The sequence below is a fragment of the Marmota flaviventris genome, chromosome 1 (genome assembly GCF_047511675.1).
Source record: "Marmota flaviventris isolate mMarFla1 chromosome 1, mMarFla1.hap1, whole genome shotgun sequence".
NCBI classification, from domain to species: domain Eukaryota; kingdom Metazoa; phylum Chordata; class Mammalia; order Rodentia; family Sciuridae; genus Marmota; species Marmota flaviventris.
The window spans coordinates 50053155-50076863 of record NC_092498.1 but is presented as its reverse complement, the minus strand read 5'-3'; the positions used below and the strand labels follow the sequence as shown (position 1 = coordinate 50076863).

Here is a 23709-nt window from a genome sequence, read left to right as displayed (position 1 = left end):
GCACACTATTGGTGGAAATATGACTTAGTGCAGCCACCAGAGAAAACACTATGAAGGTTACTCAACAAATTAAAAACAGGACTACAAAATGATGCAGTAATCTTAGCACTGGGTATATATCCAAAGGAAATGGAACTAGTTTATAGAAAAGCTATTTGCATTCTCTTATTTATTACAGCACAATATGCAAGATTAGTAATCAACCTAATATTCAATGAATAAAAAGATAAAGAAAATATGATTCTTGGGCTGGGATTGTGGCTCAGTGGTAGAGCGCTTGCCTAGCACATTCGAGGAGCTGGGTTAGATCCTCAGCACCGCATAAAAATAAATGAATAAAATAAAGGTATTGTGCCCAACTATAACTAAAAATATACTTAAAAAAGAAAATATGGTTTATATATGCAATAAAATACATCCATTTACAAAAGGGAATTAAATCCTCTTATTTATGAAAATCTGGATGGATCTGGAGGAAATTATGTTAAATGTATTTGATTTAACAATGAAAAAAGACCAACACTGCATGATCTCACTCATATATGGAATCTAAAAAAAGTTGATCTCTCATAGAAGTAGAGAATATAATGGCTACCGGAGACTGGGGTGGTTGTTGTAGGGGGTTGAGACAATGTTGCTCAAAAGATAGGAGGAATAAGGTCAGTAGATCTATTGTGCAATATATTGGCTACTGTTAATAATATGCTGTATTTTTGAAAAATGTTATGACAGCATAAGTAAAGTGATCTCACCACAGAAATGATAATAATGTGAGGTAATGCATATATTATTTAGCTATATTTAGCCATTCCACTACACACACACACACACACACACACACACATCTACATAAAGAAATATACTTCAAAACATCATGGACATAATGAATGCATAGAATTTATGTGTTAATTTTTTTAAAATAGAGTACTCCCAGGTAACTCTGCTTTCCTCCTTTCTTAGACATTCAGTTTCCTTCAGATATGGAAAAATGGAGTAATTCCCACAATTCTAGGATGATGTAAATACAGTGCTTTAGCCAGATGCCATTATAGTCTCCTAGAACTTATATGTAAAGATATAAAATGTGCACCTATGCCTAGGGGAAGCTCTACAGACAGGCATAAATCTGAGCTGCATGTTGAAAGATGGACACATTTTCCAAATGGGTTATATAAATCTAGATATTCAGCCTGGGAAGAAGGGTACTACCTGGAAGCAAGATTCTGGACCCAGAATTAAAGATAAGAGGGAAGACTAGATAAGCATGTAGCCCTGTGCTTCTCAAACTTTAACATAGATAAAAATCACATTGGGAGTTGACATGCTGATCTTGGTTCCATACTTGTAGGAAAGGGCCTGATACCCTGTATTTGTCAAGCTCCTGGATCAGGCTGATGTTGCTGATTCATGAAACACATAAGCGTTACACAAGGTACCTAGTGAGCAATAAGTGTTGATTCTGGGATGGTGAAGTAAGGTTTGACAGGAAGAGCAGAGATTTCACTCCCGTGCTGACAAAAGCCAAGAAGGGAAGAGAATGTATGAAGTGGCTTGGTGCTGCTCTGTAAAACTGGAGAACACTGCTGCTCTCCTTGGATCTGGAGAATTGCCACCATGGAAGAAGATGATCTTGGTGTTAACTGAATCTCTCCATTTCTAAAAAGAAGCCATAAATTCACTTTATTCTTAATGTAAAATGTACTGGTTTGTAAATACATACACACATATACAAATAAAACATTCTGAGCCAAACAAATATAATTTTCTTGCTATATTTACAACTACTTTATCCAAATAGTAAGACAAGGTGAAAGGGTTTAGAATATGGGCAGAAACTGGCAGAAACTAGCACAAAAGGGAATCTGGAGGCTTACTATATAGTTGAACATTTAAATTAGAGTTCAAAGTGCGCATGACAAACAGCAGGGATCAGAACCCAAGTATAAAAAAGGTGTGTAAAGAACTCGAAAAGCTAAACACACACACAAAAATAAATAAATAAATAAATAAAAATTAACCCAATCAATAAATGGGCCAAGGACCTGAACAGACACTTCTCAGAAGATGCTATACAATCAATCAACAAATATATGAAAAAAATGTTCATCGTCACTAGCAATTAGAGAAATGCAAAGCAAATCAAAACTACTCTAATATTTCATCTCACTCCAGTCAGAATGGCAGCTATTAGGAATACAAACAACAATAAGTAGGGGCTGGAGTTGTGGCCCAGCGGTAGAGCACTCGCATTGCACGTGTGAGATCCTGTTTTCGATCCTCAGCACCGCATAAAAATAAATAAACAAAATAAAGCTATATTTAAAAAAAAACAATAAGTGTTGACGAGGATGAGGGGGAAAGGTACATTAACACACTGCTGGTGGGACTGCAAATTGGTGCAGCCAATATGGAAAGCAGTATGGAGATTCCTTGGAAAATTGGGAATGGAACCACCATTTGACCCAACTATCCCTCTCCTCAGTATATTCCCAAAGGACTTAAAAACAGCATACTACAGGGACACAGCCACATCCATGTTTATAGCAGCACAATTCACAATAGCTAAACTCTGGAACCAACTTAGATACCCTTCAATAGATGAATGGATCAAAAATATGGCATATATACACAATTGAATATTACTCAGCAATAAAAGAGAATAAAATCATGGCATTTGCCAGTAAATTCATGGAGTTAGAGAAGACAATGCTAAGTGAAGTTAGCCAAACCCAAGAACCCAACTGCTGAATGTCTTCTGTGATATAAGGAGGCTGATTCATAGTGGGGTAGGAGCGGGGACCATGGGAGGCATAGAGGAACTCTAGATAGGGCAGAGGGGTGGGAGGAGAAGAGAAACGGCAGGGGGTTAGAAGTGATGGTGGAATGTGATGGACATTATTATTCAAAGTACATGTATGAAGACATGAATTGGTGTGAATATACTTTGTATACAACCAGAGATATGAAAAATTTGTGCTCTGTATTTGTAGTAAGAATTGTAATGCATTCTGCTATCATATATAAGTAAGAAAATTAATAAAAAATATAAGCATAGGGAAAAAAAAGAAAGCTCCTTAGAAATAGAGGGTTGGTGTTGGTAAGTATTGATATAAGTCTTGTTAGAGTAGAGGAGACTGAATGCAAGATGAGGATTTTGAATTGTTTTCAAAAACAACTGAAAGTCACAGACTATGTTTTTATGTCAGCTCTGTGCTAGCTAAAATCTAAAGTAGTCCAGGATAGCTAATAATTTAATGATTTTAATTTTGCTTTTATTCTGTCATTAAGCTGTCCCATGGGAGCATTTGAGGACTGCCTTGCTGAAGGAAACTCAGGTTGACACGAAGTTTCAACCCCTATTGTAGCGGTTATACGTGGGATCAGAATTAGCTAGTCTTATGTATTCTGTTTATTTCTCTGATATTATGGCAACCCTGTAGAGATTGGTGTTCCAGAGAGTGAGTGGTGTGGTTAGTCCTTAATCTGGCTGTATGTAAGGGAATGACAAAGTCAAAATGGATCCTTGCAGAATGATCCCATTTCAGAACAGCCTTGCTCAGGGTGCAGGAATTGGATGGAGGTGGAGGTACAGATTTAATAAATAAAATAACAGGGGAATAAGTAGTACCAGGAGGCTGGTTCATTGTAATGAGGGAGCAAGACAATAAAAGGGTCCATTTTATCTTTGAAATCCAAGTTCTTTGCAAGTATGATAGAAAACAAAGTTGTAAGAACAAATTTTGGGTTATCTATGAGTTCTCATTACAAGAAAATGCACAGCCTTTCTTCTACACAGGCATTTAAAATCAAACTAGCATTCACAAATTCTTTTGAGAGCATCTTAGGAAGACACAGTCAAGGCTCAGTGTTGCTTTGCTGTTTTATTGTTTGTCAAGACAATAGACGCTGACTCTGTAAGAAACTGTCAACATCAAAACACTTTTATTCTTCCTTTAAAAAGATAACACAATAAAGATATGACACAATCCTGGCTTATTAAGAATCTCTTAGAAACCCACTGGAAGTGTAGGAATGCTAGGGGAATTAACACCAAGCCCAAAGGACTCAGACTGAGGTAGGTGAAACAGAGGGCATCAGAGCTAGAAATTGTATAAGCTTTAAATAAAAGACCTCATTAAACCCATGTAACATTTTTTTTTGTAAATTTTTCAAATGCAACTCAGAATTTTCAGAGAGCAAGCAGTGTGAGAGCAAAACAAAGCCATATAGTAGATATCAGCTTTTATGGATCCCTTAGTACATTCCAAGTGATTGTTTATCAAAATTATTTAAGTCAAACATGACGATGAATTTTAACCACTTCTTATCAGTGCCCTAAAACAGAAACTTACAGTTATATACCAACCAAAGCAACCGATTCTATTAAGTCACATTCCTGTTGAGTCTCTCTAGGATCTTGGGTGTCTTTCTCAAAAAGCAGAATAGAAAGTTCTTTACCTCCAGGTTCATGTCACTTAGAAGATGGTTTCAGGCTTATCCATATCACCATTCATTATCATCGTTCTTCCTTTGAGATCAAGTACAGCAAAAAATTCCCCTAGGATGTTTTCCCTATTTTAGTTAGAAAGGGCAAGGGGTAGGGGTACATCAGTCCTATCTGAGCAGGAACCAGGCAAGCAATTAAGAGGCAAGTGTCCTGCCCCAAGGGAAAGGCTATTACCTGGCTATTGCTCAGCAGCATTGGGAATGCATTTTAGAGGCCAAAGGAAGGTGAATACAAACATCCAAATGCACAAACATGAACCCAGAAAATTAACTAGATGGTGTTCTGTTCTTATGGAAAAATGAAAGAAATGAGGGTTATTTTTTCTGTCTTTGGTTTTTCATGTATATTAAATGTTGTCCCTTGGAACCCCTAAAAATTATTTTCTGACAACTCTAAGATGCAGAGATCTTCCGAGAGTCTTACTTTTTCTGTGATTTGGCTCCATCCAGAATGAATGGTTTTGGTTTGAATGATGATTTCTCTAGGCTGGTGATTTCACCTTGGGTTTTGCCTCTGTTCTTTCCAGGAAGCAGAATGTGCCTACGTACTCTTCGTTGTAGCCATATTTTGGATCACAGAAGCTCTACCTCTGTCAGTCACAGCTTTGCTGCCTGGTTTAATGTTCCCCATGTTTGGGATCATGCGTTCTACACACGTAAGTTCTTCTGCAAATGTTGTCATGATTAGATTCCTTATTTTGTGCTTATTTTTTAGAAAAGCTGCTTTTAAAGGGAGCAGTAATTCTATTGAGAAAGTTTCCCTGTAAGTCCCTTCAAACTTCCAGTTGTTCCTTTCCTCTGGAATTCTGCCTATGTGTCCCTCCCTAGGGAACAAACATAAGTTTCAAATTCTGGAATCACATGTATCTGTAGGAAAATTGTAAGTCTCATCTTCTCTTTAGGACATCTATCGTTGGTGCCTCCCTCCCAACAAAAGGGGCAATTCATTCACATCCTGCAGGAGTTAGTTGTTCTATTCACCAGAATTTGGTCTCACCGTGTTGGAGAATAATTTTTGTTTTTAATGAAGAAAAAGCTTCCTAATTTTCTTTCTCTGAAAACTGCCATTTCAAAAGATAAAGGCAAATCAACTTTCATGTGTATTTATTTGTATTTTGTTCTTGCTGAGAAGAGTTTACTCATGCTGAGAGCTGTTTCTTACCTTTATACAATCTAAGGGTACCCATCTGAAGAAAATGGATTCAGTTTTACATTAAAAGCATGAAATGCACTGAAACCAGAATATCTATCTCCATGCAGTCTTCTGACACCAAGCAAACAACTGTGTAAACCACAGATGAGGGCTGAGGATACAGCTCAGTTGGTTGAGAGCTTGCCTCGCATGCACAAGGCCCTGGGTTCAATCTCAGAACCACAAAAAAATAAAAATAAACCACAGCTGAAACGTTCTCAGGAAAAAGGTCAAGTTCAAGTTGCCAGTCAGTGCAATTTATCACCTTTGGACTTCTGTCTTCTTCCTGGGTTCAACACTGCTCTCTTGAGGCTCGCTTGTGTTTAATGTGGGTGAAGATTTTCTTTTTAACTAACCCTGATTACAGTTTTTCTGGAGAGACAATCTGTTCCCTTCTTGATTGTCTTGTCATTTTTCTCCATTTTTGACTCCAAATCATTTTGCATTTCTTATCCTTCCTGCTCTTCTTTTCTTACTGTGTTTATCCCTCCTTCTAACCATGGCTCTTTTCTTTCTAATTAACAGTGGTTAGGAGGACAGCATGGCTAGGACTGTACTTCAGTTTCTCTTATCCCCACATTGACATTCTGCTACCATAGAATCAGATAAAAAAAAAAAAAATCAAGTGTCTTAAATGTTCCAATGTGCTGCCTCTTTGTGGTATGCAGAGGACACAGACTTCAAACTTACAGGTACCAATATTAATTATATCTCTATAGCTGAGGAAACCTGCCCAAGATGCCAGCCAGCCTCATACTAACTTAACAGTCCCAGAATCTTAAATTTGGGAGAGAATTCTGGATCCACTAGAACCTGTGGCGGGGATCTCTTCCACAATATCTCTTATAGATCCTTCAGTTTTTAAAAGTTTTCTGAGTCATGGGCCTCAACTAACCCATATCACTTTTAATAATCATATCATTTTAAAATAATTTTAACTTTGAAACAATGTAGCTTTATTGATCTCAAGTCTGAAATTTAGTCATTTTCATTTGTTAAATTATGTGCCATCTAAGATTTTACAAATAAACCTTATCTTTTGTTTGCATGACAGTATTGCTTAGATTTTTAAAATTAGTATGATTTCCTCTATACATTCCACCTCTAGTCTTTAAGATTTCTAGACTACAACTTCCATCCTCAAATCGAACACCCCCAACTAAATCACCACCATCTTTTTTACTTCCCAGAACTAACTCTAGTTTGTCAACCATACTTCAGACTTAAATTAGTTAATAAATGTGAAGGTTTTTTTTTTTTTTAAATAAGTGTTCAATATATATTAGCAAATATTTAGATACTGGAGAAAAAAAATGAATAGATCACTCCAGAAACATTCAGATTGCTGCAAAAGAAAATTATCATCTCCACTCTGATATTTCAGCCTAAGTTTGTTTTAAACTTTATGTGACTTTCTGTACCTAGAAAGCTTAACAGTGGTCAAAACAGTTAGGAATTTTAGTGGAGAAGGCAGTTCTTCAGTCTTGTGATCCTTTTTCAAGACAGGGTAAATGACGTTAATTCATTAATAGTTGACCAAAGCTTCAGGATATTCTGGGAAGAGCTAGAGATTCAGTTTAAAGGCCTTAGCTTAAAACTCAATATTTGTTCTAATTACTTGTACAACCCTTAACATGTCATTTTAATCATCTAAAAGTGGGACATGATAAAGCAACACAACTTCACCATTTTTGTAACAGAGGTGAAACAATGATACCCCATGGTTGTATCATTCTCAACTGTTGTTTTAAATTGATGGGAAACAATGATACAAACAATATCACAAGCATTATTAACAGTTTTAATATTCAGTTTTGAGAGTATTGAACTATCATTGCATCCTATTTCAGCATCTTTGAATATCAAACCTGTCATTGAGTAGGACAATGTGTCATTACTGTCCTCCTCTAAGTTCAGAGCCCTAAATACCTCTCTCTTTGGCCACCATATTTCTAACCCTAGTTTACCGATTTAGCAAGCCAATGTTAAACACTTATATCTCATTGAGCACATCACTTTAGTTGAAGAATATTGACCAATACTGAACTCTTCTCATATCTGTTGAATTAAACCTGAAATTCAAAGCATTTGTGGTGTGCCCAATTTGATATTCCATAAGAAGTATCAATATTATTATTATTATTATTATTGAAAATATGTTTATAGATAAATTGTATATATAAATGTGAAATATGTACACATTTGTATATGTAAATATAAATAATGATATACATATAAATGTTATGTTACATATTTACTTAGTAAATATTTATGTGGTAGAAATTTCCAGGCACTTGGAAAAAACATCAACATGTAGAAACAGACAAAAGATCCCTAACTTTTTAGGGGAACAAAAAGAGAAAACAAAATATCTGATTAATAGATTAATTAAATATTGAGTTACAAAGGTAATTAATGCTAAGTAAAAATGCAAAATGTTACTGAAGAACAGAGAGAATAGCCATTTTATATTGGCTGGGGTGGATCTCATGGAGATGGTGATACAGGACAAAGATTTGCTGGAGATGAGGAGGTTAGCCATTTGAGTATCTGGAGAATGACCACTGCAGAAGGGGGAACATCCAGGGCTTTTAAAGGCCTTCAGGCAGGTCCAAGTCTGCAGTATGACTGAAGCAGAATGAGTAAAGGTAGGAATGAGAGAAGATGTCAAGGAGGTAATGTGAGGAGGGACTGGACCAAATAGGGCCAAAGGAAGTCACTGTTAGGTTTTACCTCTTAATGAAGTGAAACCTTCAGGGGAGTTTGAGAGAAAAATGACATGATTACTCAGACTTTGATTTTTTTCCTCATATTTATTATTGTTGCATAATAATTACACATAGTGTGGGATTTATTGTTAAATATTCATACATGCACACAATAATTTGGCCATTGTCATTTCTCAGTATTTCCCTTTCCCTCCTCTCACCCTTCCATCTGGTCCCTTTTCTCTCTTCTACTTATCTCCCTTCAGTGTTCATGAGATCCCCCATCTTCCTTTTTCCTTTTTCTTCAGTAGCTTTCACCTCTGAGTGAAAACATACGACCCTTGACTTTCTGAGTTTAGTTTGTTTCACTTAACATAATGTTCTTAAGTTCCATTCGGTTTCCTGCAAATGGCAAAATTTCATTCTTCTTTATGGTTGAATAAAACTCCATTGTGTATATGCATCACATTTTCTTAATTAATTCATCCATTGACAGACACCTAGGCTGGTTTCATAGTTTGGCAATTGCGTGAGTTGTGCCTCTATAAACTTGGGTATGCATGTATGGCTAGGGTATAACGACCTTAATTCTTTAGAGTTAATAATGAGGAGTGATATATCTGGGTCGTATTGGTGTTTCTATTCCCAGTCTTTTTTAAAAATATCTTTATTTATTTTTAGTGGTTCTGAGTATCGACCCAGTGCCTCATACATGTGAGGCAGGTGCTCTACCACTGAGTTACAGCCACAACCCTATTCCCAGTCTTCTGAGGAAATTGAATACTGAGTTCCATAGTGGTTGTACTAATATATATTCCCTCCAAAATGTGTAAGTGTTCCTTTTTTTTCCTACATCTTCTTTAGGATTTATTATTGTTTGTATTCTTGATGACTGCCATTCTGACCGGAGCTAATTTCATTGTAGCTTTGATTTGCATTTCCTTAATTGCTAACCATGTTGAACTTTTTTTTTTTCATATATTTGTTGGCCACGTGTATTTTTTTCTTTTGTTAGTTCATTTGCCCACTGATTAATTGGGCTCTTTGGTTTTTAGTGTTACAGTTGTTGAGTTCTTTATGTATTCTAGACATTAATCCTCTATTAGAAAAGTAGCTAGCAGCCAGGTACACCTGTAATCTTGGAGGCTCAGGGGGCTGAGGCCTGAAGATATGATAGGGTTATATCATCCTGATCACAAGTTTAAAGCCAGATTTAAGCAAGTTAATAATGCCCTGAGCAACATCATAGCAAAACCCAGTCTAAAGATAAAAATAAACAAACAAAAAGGGCTGGGGATGTGAGTTACTGATTAAGTGACCCTGGGTTCAATCCCTATATCAAAAGAAGAGTAACTAGCAAAGATTTTCTCCCACATTTCTTTACATTTTCAATTGTTTTCTTTGCTATGCAGAAGCTTTTTAATTTGATGTCATCCCATTTCTCAATTCTTGATATTATTTCCTGAGCTTTAGGAGTCCTCTTGAAAAAGTTATTACCTGTACCTATATATTGGAGTGTTGACCTTACATTTTCTTCCAGGAGTTGTACAGTTTCTGTTCTAATTTCTAGGTGTTTGATCAATATTGAGTCGATTTTTGTGCAGGGTGAGAGATGAGGATTTAGTGTCATTCTACGTATGGATAACAGTTTTCCAAGCACCATTTGTTAAAAGTGCTGCCTTTTTTTGTAGAGTATGATTTTGGCCCTATTGTCTAGGTTCAGATGACTGTATCTGGAGAGTTTCTTTTTGTGTCTTGTATTCTGTTCTATCGGTCAGTGTGTTTGTTTTATAACACTACCATGAAGTTTTTGTTACTTTAGGTCTATAGTGAAATTTGAAGTTAGGTATTGTGATATTTCTAGCATTGATTTTTTTTTTTTTTTTTTTTTTTTTTTGCTTAGAATTGCTTTGGTTATTCTGGGACTTTTATACTTTCCAATGAATTTTAGGACTTTTTTTTTCTAGTTCTGTGTGGAATGTTTGGTACATTGGTAGGGACTGCATTGAATCTGCATGTTGCTTTTGGCAGTATAGCCATTTAAACAATATTAATCCTGCCTATCTATGAACGTTGGAGGTTTTTCCATCTTCTTGTGTCTTTTTCTATTTCATTCTTCAAACTTTTCACCTCCTTGGTAAGATTTATTCTTAGTTATATTTTTGAGGCTTTTATGAATAGGATTGTTTTCCTAATTTTTTTCTCAGCAGATTTATTGGTGTTTAGAAAAGATATTTGAATTTTTGATGTTTATTGTGTAATATTCTATTTTGATAAATCTGTTTTTTATTAGTTATAGCAGTCTTCTGGTGGAGCTTTTTGGATTGTCTTAGTATAGGATCATATCGCCTGTAAACAGTGATAAGTTGACTTCTTCCTTTCCTATTTTTATCATTTTATTTCCTTTTTGTGTCTAATTGCTCTGGCTATAATTTATAGTACTATATTGAATAGGAGTTGTGAGAGTGGACATCCTTGTCTTTAGATTTCCCTCATTCACTATGATGTCAGCTTTGGGTTTATAATAGATAGCCTTTAGAACATTGATGTAAGCTCCTTTTATTACTCATTTCTTCAGTGTTTTTATAATTAATAAATGCTGAATTTTGTTGATGTATTCTCTGCATCTATTGAGATAACTATGTGATTTTTTATTTATTATTATTACTTTTTTATTGGTTGTTCAAAACATTACAAAACTCTTGACATATCATATTTCATACATTAGATTCAAGTGGGTTATGAACTCCCATTTTTACGCCAAATACAGATTGCAGAATCACATATTGTCTTTAATTGTCTTCATGTGGTGAATTAGATTTATCGATTTGTGTATGTTAAACCATCCTGGCAACCCTACAAAAATATGAACTCTATCATGATGTACAATCTTAATATTTTGTTGAATATAATTTGCTAATATTTTATTAAGAATTTTGACATCTAATTTCATCAGGGATATTGGTCTGTGGTTTTCTTTACTTGATGTGTCCTTAACTGGTTTTTGTATCTAGGTGATGCTGGCTTCATAGAATGAATTTGGAAGTGTTTTACCCCTTTCTATTTCATGAAATAATTTGAGGAACATTGAAATTAGCTCTTCTTTAAAGCTCTTATAGACATCAGAAATTGTAAAAATCGGTTGACAATCAATCTGGTCTAGGTTTTTCTTTGTTGGAAGCCTTTTTATTATTGCTTCCATCTCAATGCTAGTTATTGGTCTGTTTAGATTTTCTACATCCTCTTGTGTCAATTTAGGCAGGACAGGTCATATCTATGGAAAGCGATTTACCCATTTCTTTTAAGTTTTGCAATTTATTGGAGTACAAATTTTCAAAGTAGTGCCTAATGATCCTCTGCATTTCTGTGATGTCTGTGGTGATTTCTTCTTCTTCATCTCTAATTATACTAACTTCAGGCTTATCTCTCTCTCTCTCTGCCACCCCCGCCACCCCTGTTATTTTGAATAAGGGCTTATCAATCTTGTTTATCTTTTCAAAGAGCCAACCCTTCATTTCACTGATCCTTTGTATTATTGTTATTAAGTTCTCAATTGCATTGATTTTGACTCTGATTTTAGTTATTTTCTTCCTTCAAACTGGTTTTGTAATTGTTTTATGTTTCTTTTTCAATTATCTTGAATTGCATCATTAGGTTGTGTATTTGGAATCTTTCTGATTTTTTATGTAGACACTCACAAATATATAAAATTTCCTCTTAGAATGGCCTTCATAGTACCTAAGAGTTACTGGTGTATCTCTATTCCCATTTGATTCTAAAAATTTTAAATTTCTCCCCTGATTTCTTCTATTACCCATTCATCATTTAAAAGTATATTGTTCAATCTCCATATAGTTATATAGTTTCTGTGGAGTTTTTTGATGCTGATCTCTAATTTCTTTTCATTATGATCTGATAAGATACAAGGAATTATATTATTATTTTGTATTTTATAAAAGTTGTTTTGTAGACTAAAATATAATCTATTTTGGTAAAAGTTCCATTTTTGGTAAAACTCTTCTTAGCAAAGAAGAAAGTATATTCAGCTGTTGAATAAAATATTCTATAGATGCCTGTTAAGTACATTTTATTTATAATATTTTCATATCTGAAAAGTCTTTACTGATTTTATGTCTGAATTACCTATCTGATGGTGAAAAATGTGTTTTGAAATCATCCAGTATTGGGCTGGGATTGTGGCTCAGTGGTAGAGCACTCCCCTAGCATGGGTGGGACCCGGGTTCGATCCTCAGCACCACATAAAAATAAAGGCATTGTGTTGTGTCCATCTACACCTAAAAATAAATAAATAAATATTTTAAAAAGGAAATCATCCAGTATTATTGTACTAGTCTATCTGAAGCTTTAGTTCAAGTGGCGCCTTTTTCGTGGTTAGGTATGCCAATGTTTGGGGCATAATTATGATTGTTACAACTTCTTGTTGGATTATTTTTTCCTTAGACTATGACATGACCTTTTTTTATCTCTTCTGATTAATTTTGGCCTGAGTTCTGCTTTGTTGGATATAACAATAGCTACTCCTTGTGTTTAACCTCCATTTACATGATATATAAATTTCTATCTTTTCACTCTCAGCCTGTGGCAGTCTTTGCCTATAAGGTGAGTCTCTTACAAAGAGCATAGTTTGATCTTGTTTTTTAATCCATTCTGCCAGCCTCTGTCTTTCAGTTGGAGAGGTGAAACCATTCATTAATGTTTGTTTATTATAGACAGAGGTGTGTTCATTTCTGCCATTTTGAATTAATTTATTTCTAATGGTCAGTTTGGTCTTGTTTCTCTTTTGCTTTTTTTGTTTCTGTGACCAAAAGACCTGACAAGAATAATTAGAAAAGGAAAAGTTTATCTGGGGGCTCATGATTTCAGAAGTCTTAGTTCTTGGACAGCTGACTCCATTCTTTGGGGCCCAAGGTGAAGCAGAACAGCATGATGGAAGAATGTGGTAGAGGAAAGCAGTTGAGGACATGGCACCGGAAATGGGGTGGGTAGAGAGAGAAAGGGAGAGAGAGAACGCTCTCCTCACCACAACAAAATATATTCCTTAAAGGCATTCCCCCAATGATCTACCTCCTTCAATCACATTCTTCCTGCTTACAGTTAAGACCCAGTAATTTCTATCAGTGGATTAATGCACTGATTAGGTTAAGGCTCTCATAACCCAATCATTTCACCTCTAAATCTTCTTGCATTGTCTCACACATGAGCTTTTAAGGGGGATATGTCATATCCAAACCACAACTTGGGTGTCAACATTTTTGGTGTTAATTCTCTTTGTTTTTTCCTGTAGGATTAGATCCCATAAGTGGGTCCTGACGACCTACCCCTAAATAGCTGTTTCTACCTGGGGCTTGGTCATTATGTGGGGAATTTTGTCTGTTTTATTCTTTGCATTCAAGTATCATTGAAGTTTGAGCATGGTTAGTTTTTGTGTGGAACAAAGGGCACTATCACTTGACTGAGTTTGATTCAGCAGCAGAATCTCTGCCCTGTGAACTTGTAGTGTCCCAGTAGATTGCCAGTACTTCACTAAGAAGCAGTGCTCCTGCTTCTTGAATCCCGAGCCCTGGAACAACTGGAAATGCAGCCTTCCTCTAATTCACTGGGTTAAATCTCTTCTGACTTTGATTTAAAAAAAAATACCTTAAGCTTCTGTATTAAGAAACAAGGTAGAAGGAAGGAGACAAATAGTAGGTTATTGTGATCTATGTAAGAGACCATGGTAATTCAGACTAAGGGTAGTAATAGAGATATTGTCTCTATTACTGATAAATTTTGAAGGCAAAACCAATAGACTTTTCTGATTGATTGGACATGGCATAAGATTAAAGAAGAGATTCAAGAATGCCTCCTAGTGTTTTTTACCTGCCACCTGGAAAAATAAAGTTACCTTTAATTGAAATGGGAAAGAGTGCAGCAGACTTATTATAGAAGAACTGACTCCTGGAAAAGTGCTATACACATAAATTTGAAATATTTGTTGGATATCTAAGTGAAGCTATTGAGTAAACTTGTGGATATATCTCATCTATAGTACAGAGTTCATGAGGGAGAACTAATCTGTACATATTAGATCTGACAATCATCAGTATATAGATGGCATTTAAAGCCCTAAGACTTAAGGCCTTTTATAGAGTGAAGGTAGAAAACTGAAGAGGAGAAAAAACAGTTCTGGGTGAATACAACTTTAATAAGTAGTGAGAAGACAAAGTACTAGCCAAGGAAATGAGAAGAGAGGTTATTGAGGTAGGAGAAAAAAAAAACAGGAAGTGTGGGGCCCTGGAATCCAAGTGAAGTACATTCTTTTTTTTCTTTTTTGAAGTACATTCTTAAGGAGGAAGTAATTATCCTGCTTGTTAAATGTGCTGATAAGAAATATGTAATGTTTTGAACAACCAACAATAAAAAATTTAAAAAAAAGAGAAATAAAGCAACTAAATGAAAAAACAAAAACAAAAAAAAATAAATGTGCTGATAAGTCAGTTTATATGAAAAATAGAAATCTGATCACTGGATTTAGAAAAACAACATAAGTAAATACTTAAAATAGACTTTATAATCACATGCATTATAACAAAACACTTTTAAGAAAATATCATTTCTTTTAATTCACTAACTTGATATAAGATGCTATTTAATGTTTACAACTTATTGATTTGTACAAAGGTTGCTGAACTGATAAATTATGTGACTAAGAGAACCCAGGTGCTATGATTGCAAAAGTCCATGTTTGTTTTATAAAATACCATTTGGGGATAGAAATATAACTATGTCAATCTTGCAAATAGATTTCAAATATCATGTATTTTACTTGACATGTCAATTTTGCCCCCAAAATAGTTTTATTTATCAGTGTCATTTATGAATCAACAGCATCTTCTTCTTATTAACTCTTGGAAAACACAAACACACACATCTGTCTGTAGTTTATGTTCTTTCTCAAATATTCTGACTCTGTTGAAAACTAAAAAGAATGGTTAATACAATGGAAAAGAGAATATTCTTCCTTAGACTTAACTACTGATTTCATTTGGTTTATAGGTTATATTTGTTTGCATGGTCTATCAAGGGATTGGAAAAATATAGGCCTGAGGACCAAATCAAGCCTGATGCCTAATTTTAATTTAAGAAAAAATAGTTTATTAAACACATTCAAGACCACTTATTTATTGTCTTTGGCTCTTTTCTGTTATATGACAAAATGGATTAATTGCAATAGAAACCATAAAATCTAAAATATTTACTATCTGTGGGGTCTGGCTTGTGGCTCAATGGTGGAGCACTCACCTAGCACACATGATGCACTGGGTTCAATCCTCAGCACCTCATAAAAATAAATAAATAAAACAAAGGTATTGTGTCCAACTAAAACTAAAAATAAAAATAAAAAAGTGATTCTGCATTTATTCTTTCATTAAATTCTGGACATTTTACAATGTCTGATCATTCTCATATAGGCTAAATAGATTACCAGATGTTATGGTTTAGATGGGAGGTGTCCCCCAAAAGCTCAAGTTGTGAGGCAATGCAAGATTAGAGGAGAAATGATTGGGTTGTGCGAGTCTTAACACAATCAGTGAATTAATCCCCTGATAGGGATTAACTGAGTGGTAATGGAAGTGGTAGGGTGTGGCTGGAGGAAGTGGGAATTGGGCTTTAGAATATATATTTGTATCTGGCAAGTGGAGACTGCTCTCTCTGCTTTCTGATCATTATATGAGGGGCTTCCCTCTGCCACACTCTTCCGCCATGATGTTCTGCCTCACAACTAGCCCTAAGGAGTGGAGCAGGTCTTCTATGGACTAAAATCTCTGAAACTGTGAGCCCTCAAATGAACTTTTCCTTTTCTACAATTGTGCTTATCAGGTCTTTTAGTTACAGCAGCAAAACAATATGACCAAAACACCAGAGGACTATCACATGGCCCTTAAGTAGTTAGTCCTATGTTTAATCACTTACTGATGCAGTAGTTACCCCTTATCTGCTGGGAATATATCCAAGATTTGCAATAAATGCCTGAAATTGCAGATAGTAGTGAAACCAATATGTAATTTTATATTATATATATAAATATATATATACATATATATATCACATATATATTTTTTTCCTTATGTCCTTATATATATAGTATATGTGTGTATATATATATATATATGCTATATATATATATGCTATATATATATAAAACATATATATATATATATATAAAACATATATATATATATATATATATATATATATATATATATATATATATGTTTTTTCCTTATGTGCTCTATATTGTTGCCACATAGTTCCAAAGTTAAACTGTTCTTCCATGTTTTATGCCCTGGAGCATGCAGTACACTCATGCTTTGGGGCAATAATTAAGTAACAGAAGGATTACTGGAACAGAATCACACTAACATCATAACAGTTGATCTAGTAATTGAGAAAGCTACCAAGTGACTAACATTCAGGTAATGTATAAGGCATGGATACACTGGATAAATTAATGGTTTAAATTCTGGGCAAAATAGAGTTAGACAGTATGAGATTTCATCAAACAACTCAGAATAGTGTGCAACTTTAAAATTATGAATTATTTATATCTGAAATTTTCCATTTAATATTACAGTTGACAATACTTTCTGAAATTACAGTAAGTGAAACTATAGAGAAGGAGGGACTACGGTAGTGGTTTGCTTCTCAGTGTTCCTTTGTATTTTTAAAAGTGATTCTTCAGGGGCTGGCTTGTGTTTCAACAAGGTTGAGGCTCAACAAGTGGAGCACTTGCCTAGCACATGTGAGGTGCCGAGTTCGATCTTCAGCACCTCATAAAAATAAATAAAATAAAGGTATTGTGTCCAACTACAACTAAAAAAATTAAAAATAAAAAAGTGATTCTTCATTTATTCTTTCATTAAATTCTGACTATTGCTAAAATAAAGCCAGTGTCATTGGTCCATTCAGACTGCTAAAACGAACTACATTAAACTAGGTATTTTAAACAACAAAAATTTGTTGAAGCTGGGAAGTCCAAGATCAAGGTCCCAGTAGATTTGGTGTGCGGTAAGAATTCACTTTCTGCTTCAAAGGCATTGCCTTATTGCTGCATCATCTTGTGGTGAATGGTGCAAGGAGCACCCACAACCCTCTTTTATAAGAGTGGAGCCAAGGTTAGGTTCACATTGGGTTACAACATGTGAATTGGTAGTGGGGGATACTAACCAATATTCAGACCATACCAGTCAGTGGGGCTTATTTACATGAACAAATTTCAAAAGAGATAAAGGCAGAGGAATATCTCTTCGTCTTTCAAAAGTAATCTTGAGTATCAGGCCTTGGTAAAAGACTTTTCAGTTCCCTAGGAAAAAGTGTTTATTTACTCCACTTATTCTGATGCTCAACCATGCCCTGGAGAGATATCTCTCATGCACCTATGATATTTCCTTGCTCTGTTTATTAACTTGCTTTTCCTGTCTAATAACATATGTCTTAAGTTGTGAAGTGTATTAATTAAGCATCTATTTAATGACAGCATGTGCCAGACATGTGCTATGTCCATAAATACAATAATCAAGAAAACATACATTCTTCCTTCAGACTAATGTAGTCCAATGAAGGAATGGTTAAATTAGTAAATCATCACCATATAGATTAAAATGTGTTATGACCAAGGGAATACTATCCAGACAAATGTAGAGTCTCAAAGAAGCTGAGTCTTGGAAGAACTGACATCTGATTTCATCCATAAAGGAAGATTAGGCGTAGCCAAGACAGGGGGAAGGCTCATTCAGGTTAAATTACAAGCTAATATTAAGCCATTGCTGTTTGGGGAACTATATAAACTAAATCAGGTGAAATAGAGAACACGCTGGAAGGAGCAAGTGGGACCACATTTGGGTGGTTTTTGTAGGACATGTTAAAAATACTGGATTTGGTTTTAGAAGCCAAGGAATTTACTAAAAAGTATAGGAAGGTCAATCATGTGTTTAGATTTTTCCTTTAGAAAAGTGATGGTGACAGTGGTCTGGGGTGGATTAGAAAAGGACAGATCATGTAACAGCAAGGTGAGAAATGATGAGGATATTAATAATGAAGTAATATGTTTTTAGAGAAAGTTGAACAAATTTTTAAAGATATGAAGGACCTAGAAATAATTGAACCTGGTGATGAATACATACATATTTCACGTAAAAAGGGAATCACGAGTGACCCTGAAGTTTCTGATTTAGGCAACTGAGCAAATGGAAGTGTTATCACTACAAAAGGGGCAGGAGAGAAAGAACATGTTTGAACGATGGGGGGGGGGAATAAAAAGTATCACTTTGAATATGTTCAGTATTTAGATATTTTGGGGAAATTCAACTGGAAGTATCTAGATGGACTTATCATTTTGGAACTCAGAAGACTTACCTGCCAGGATATAAAGATTGTGGTATCCTCAAATCCATTTAACAGATATTAATTGAATGCCTACTGTACATGTGCAAGACATTATTTTAGTCAGAGACAGAATTGAATCTAAGGCTTGGTAATAAAATGCATAAAACTAGAAGACTATAAAGAATCTTGTAGAATAGCAGCATTTATGAGAAGGGCAGATGAAAGCTAATTCAAAGTAGACCAAGAAGAAAAGCTCAAAGGGACAGAATGAACCAGGTTAGCAAGGAATAGAATAGGTCAGCAAGTCTAGAAACCAGAGTAAATTAATAAATGGAAATACTTATGGAAAGAAAAGGGTAGAGAGGGCTGGGAGGATAGAAGCCTGGGACAGACATGGACAATCAGGATCTAGGCTCTCTGAGACCATAGATTAGTCCTCGTCTCTCTCCTGCCCTCTCTCCCTAATTTGTTAGCATTATTTACTGAATTCCTATTCTGTGCTAGAACTGTGCTAGGTGACCAGTATGTGATGGTTAGCAAAACAGAGTTTTGTTTCCCAAGGAACATATAGTAAAATAGGGAAGACAGGTAGTGGGCAAGTCAGCAAATAAGATTTCCATAATGCAATATGTTAAGGAGAAAAGAAAAGGGCTTGGAAAGAAAATGGATTATATTTAAAAAGGCATAGTTGAGCTTGAAGAAGTGCAAGTTGAGAAAAGCCCTTTAGGAAAATTTCCTTGTTTTTAATAGACATAATATTGTATGTATTTATAGAATTGCCTGATATTTCAACACATGTATGTGTAATGACCAAATCAGGATAATGCACATTTTTATCTGCTTAAATAGTTATCATTTCTTTGTGTTTGGAAACTTCTAATTCCTTTCTTCTAGTTATTCATAAAATATGGAATAAATCCTTGTGAACTATAGGTAGCCTGTGGTGCTATAGAGCATTAAAACTTATAGAACATATTTCTCCATCTCTAATTGTACTTAGTACCTGTTAATTAACTTGCCTCTCCACTGCCTTCCTAACTCTAGTGACCACTGTTCTTCTCTACATCTATGAAATCAATATTCTTAATTTCCACTTGAGTGAGCACTTGTGAATTTTGTCTTTCTGTGCCTGACAATTTTTATTTTATTTTATTTTTTTGTACCAGGGATTGAGCCCAGAAGTGCTTAAACACTGAGCTTCATCTCCAACCTTTTTTTATCTTTATTCTGAGACAGGGCCTCACCAAGTTGCTGAGCCTGGCTTTGAATTCAAGATCCACCTGCCTCAGCCTCCCTACTCACTGGGATTACAGGCACTGAGCTGTGCCTGACTTATTTCACTTAATTTCCTCCAGTTCCATCCCTGTTTTCTAGCATTTATTTCTGTATCCTATGCTTTTACATTTTTTGTTGCCTGGCAAATACATTTTTAATGTTAAAGTAATAAATAAATAATATGAAAGTTAAATATAATTATGTGTTTTCTATTACCCAGTTACTATAAAATGTAAATGTATATGTATGTATATGTGTGTATATATATACATATATTTTCAAAGTATATATATAGTTTGAAAAACATCAAAATTGACATTCCATAAAATGTAAAGAATATGTCCACTTGTCTATTTTAAATTCTAAAGAGTAATCAGCAATTTTTGCTCTTGGTTGAAACCAAGTCAGCTATACAGATACAATTAAAAATAGCAAAATTAACATCAAAATTGATTTTCCTTTGTGGTTTCTATCATTAGAACTCTCTCATTTCCTCTACTAGACATCATTAAATTTTTTAAGGGTTCTTTTCTCTAGCAATCCTCTTCTTTCAGCATAGCTTTGTGCTTCAGTGCTGCCAAGCATCTCTTGAAATCAGTTCTTTTGAACACCAGCCCCTTGAGTTTCTTCAACTAAAAGTTTTAAAATAAATTTATTATAATTAAATAAGTTCAAAAAACTATGTGTCATACAATAGCCCATTCATTGAAAGGTCTACAGAAAAGAAAACTGTGGTTTGTTAAAATTCTGTATTTTTTTAAAACACAATTCTTGAAAAAAAAATCATATACCTAATGTGTTTGGGGGCATTGCCACAAATGGTTTCTCAAAGAGTCTGCAGATATTGCTAAACTCTGAATGATGTTACCTGAGAGTATCTTAAAATATTGGCCTTCATTTCAGGGTGTTTGTTTTGTAATGAATAATTTTGAAGTTCAAATCGTTCATAATATGAAGGAAGGACTCTGTAGTTATGACATAGTGGGTGATGGTGAGGACATTTGGAACTGGGCATGGGGATACATGACTGTAATCCCAGCACCTAGGGAGGCTGAGGCAAGAGGATCCCAAATTAGAGGCCAGTCTCAGCAACTTAGTGAGGAACTATCTCCCAAAAATAAATAAATAAATAAAACCTGACTAGGGATGTGGTAAAGCATCCCCAGTACCAAGCAAACATAAGAAGATATTTGCAGTTTGGTGGTGATTCAGGGATATGTAGGTGGGAGCTTGATTCAGGACTTTCCCAAGTCTTAGTCATTGTCACTATACTATAAACATAAAAAAGTAACTCCAGATTGTAGATGGAGAAATAAACAGAAGCACTTGCATATGCTTTTTTTTCTGTATATTTTTCTTGACAGAATTATTAATGGGTAAGAATGTAGAAGATATTTACATTTGTATTCAAACACATGGACATGTCTCAACAAAATAGAAAACTATTATTTGAAGGTCAAAGGAGCAGCCCAACAATGGCTTTCTTGTGGAATGTTATTTTTCCCCCCACCAATATTAATAATCATGAATTTAATTGTAATTTCAGGTGGCATCTGCTTATTTCAAAGACTTTCACCTGCTGCTAATTGGAGTCATCTGTTTAGCAACGTCAATAGAAAAATGGAATTTGCACAAGAGGATTGCTCTGAGGATGGTGATGATGGTGGGTGTGAACCCAGCACGGTAAGTACCGTGTTTACTCCTTCCAGTTCAACATTCTGAACAGACCATTTCATGCAGATGACCAAATAAGTAATGCACATCCAGTCTCGCTTATGGGTTTTTTTCCTCTGCAAATATAAAAGTGATATAAAGTGTGCTTGAGTTGTAGGAGGGGAAGAAAACAACAACTCTCCTGTCACTGCAGGTCTAATTACAGTGAGCTTGGGATAAATGCACACGACTCTCTCACCTTAATGCACCATTGGAGTCAAAGATGAGAGAAGCCTTGAACTTCAACAGGCAAGATTGATAGACTTCAGAGGAGATTTTATTCCTATCTTGTTTATTTGTGATTACACATTCAGAACTTGTTCAAGAGCATCTTTTATCAACAGGGAGGATGTTATAAACCAAAGACAAAGACATTACTGACAAAATACAAATGTGTGCTGAAAAATTCCAAGGTGAACATTTTTTCTTTTAAAATCAACTATTGTAAAGTGAAACAATCAATTAAGAACATCCATCTATAGAATGCAAAATCACTCCTTTGACTGATTTTAGCCTCACTGAAATGACTGTTTTTTTTTATTAAATGAATTAGCTATTTTGATTTTATTCCATCTCCTGTTAAGCACATGAACATAAATGAAAGAAAATTTCCAGTGTCAGAATCATTTGCATAGTGATATTTTGCTTGAAAGCCTTAGGTGATATTTTTCCTTTTCATCTTTCTTTGGAAAATAAGAAAGTTTTATTGACTTCAGTTGTATAATTCCTTCAAGGGCATAGCTGCATGTGTGTTTATTATTTATGAAACAAATTGTTTTGCTAAATACAATGGATATACATATGTATATGTATATGTAATGTATATGTGTGTGTATATATATGACTCATATCAAACAATTTGGAAAAAGTTACTTAAAATTGTATAACATATACATATATATGAAATGGTGGTCCATACCTCTTAGGTACTATAGAAGTGCATCTTTTCTGGTCATTGCCCTAGAGCTGGGTAAAATGTACTGCACAATAGGACAAAAGTCCTGTCCATTATGTCACTAAGTGGCTTTTCAATTTAAGGTGTTTTCACCAGAAGCTATTCCTCACATCAACCTTTTTTTTTTTTTTTTAAATAGGAAGATTGCACATCTAATAGATACATGAATTAAAAGTACTTCTATTGTTTTTTAATCATTTCTTATTTAAGTATATTTCTAAAAGTTTTTTTCACTTTTTCTTTGATAAAGTAAAATAAATAGAAACACAGAAAACATTCATTATACCTGAGTCGGAGGTATAGCACCTAATTGTTCTTGTAAATCTATTTTAAAAGAAAGTCAGAGAACATTATAAACGGGTTCTGAATGAATTTTTAAGGCTTCCTACTCAAAGGAGATCATGTTTTTTCCCAAGTGTGATGGTTTAAAATCCTAAAGTCTTAGGTATGTTATATTTAAAAATCAACTACTCTAAAAGAGAATATAATAAAGTCTGTTCCTGACAACAGGAAGGAATGCCAATTCAGGAAAGCTAAGTAACAGAATCTACAGAAAATTCTGCAACCTCATTTTAGCAAGTGACTTAACTATTTTCTCTATCATATATTATTGAACCAGAAGAGTAACAAGGAAAGAGACGTTGTATAAATATCTCTCTCCTTGTTCTTGTATCCCCTTGGCACACATACTAATAAAAAGATATATGCCCAAAAGATAAAAATTAAGGGGCCCTAAATTCAAAAGTTGATTGCAATTCCATCTTACTTGTATCTGAAGATGTCATCTGAAAAGAGTATTCATGTATTAGTGTAAAATTACAAGCTGTTAGGCACATACCAACTTGCAGTTTGGTGTAAGTTTAGTGATTTTTTTTTTCTGTTTTTCAGAGAAAGAATTTTTATAGTTCCCTAGGAGATAGATCCCTTGAAAACTCCATTCTTACATATGTTACTTTGATTTCTACCTATGTATG

General features: G+C 34.6%; 1 protein-coding gene across 1 annotated transcript in view; it reads left to right on the top strand.

The window, feature by feature from the left end:
* Positions 1-23709, top strand: part of Slc13a1 (solute carrier family 13 member 1) — a 123710-nt gene that overhangs the window by 52564 nt on the left and 47437 nt on the right. The window contains exons 4-5 of the mRNA XM_071601307.1: positions 5034-5162; positions 21614-21750. Coding sequence (XP_071457408.1) covers positions 5034-5162; positions 21614-21750 — 266 coding nt within the window. The remainder of the gene's footprint in view (positions 1-5033; positions 5163-21613; positions 21751-23709) is intronic.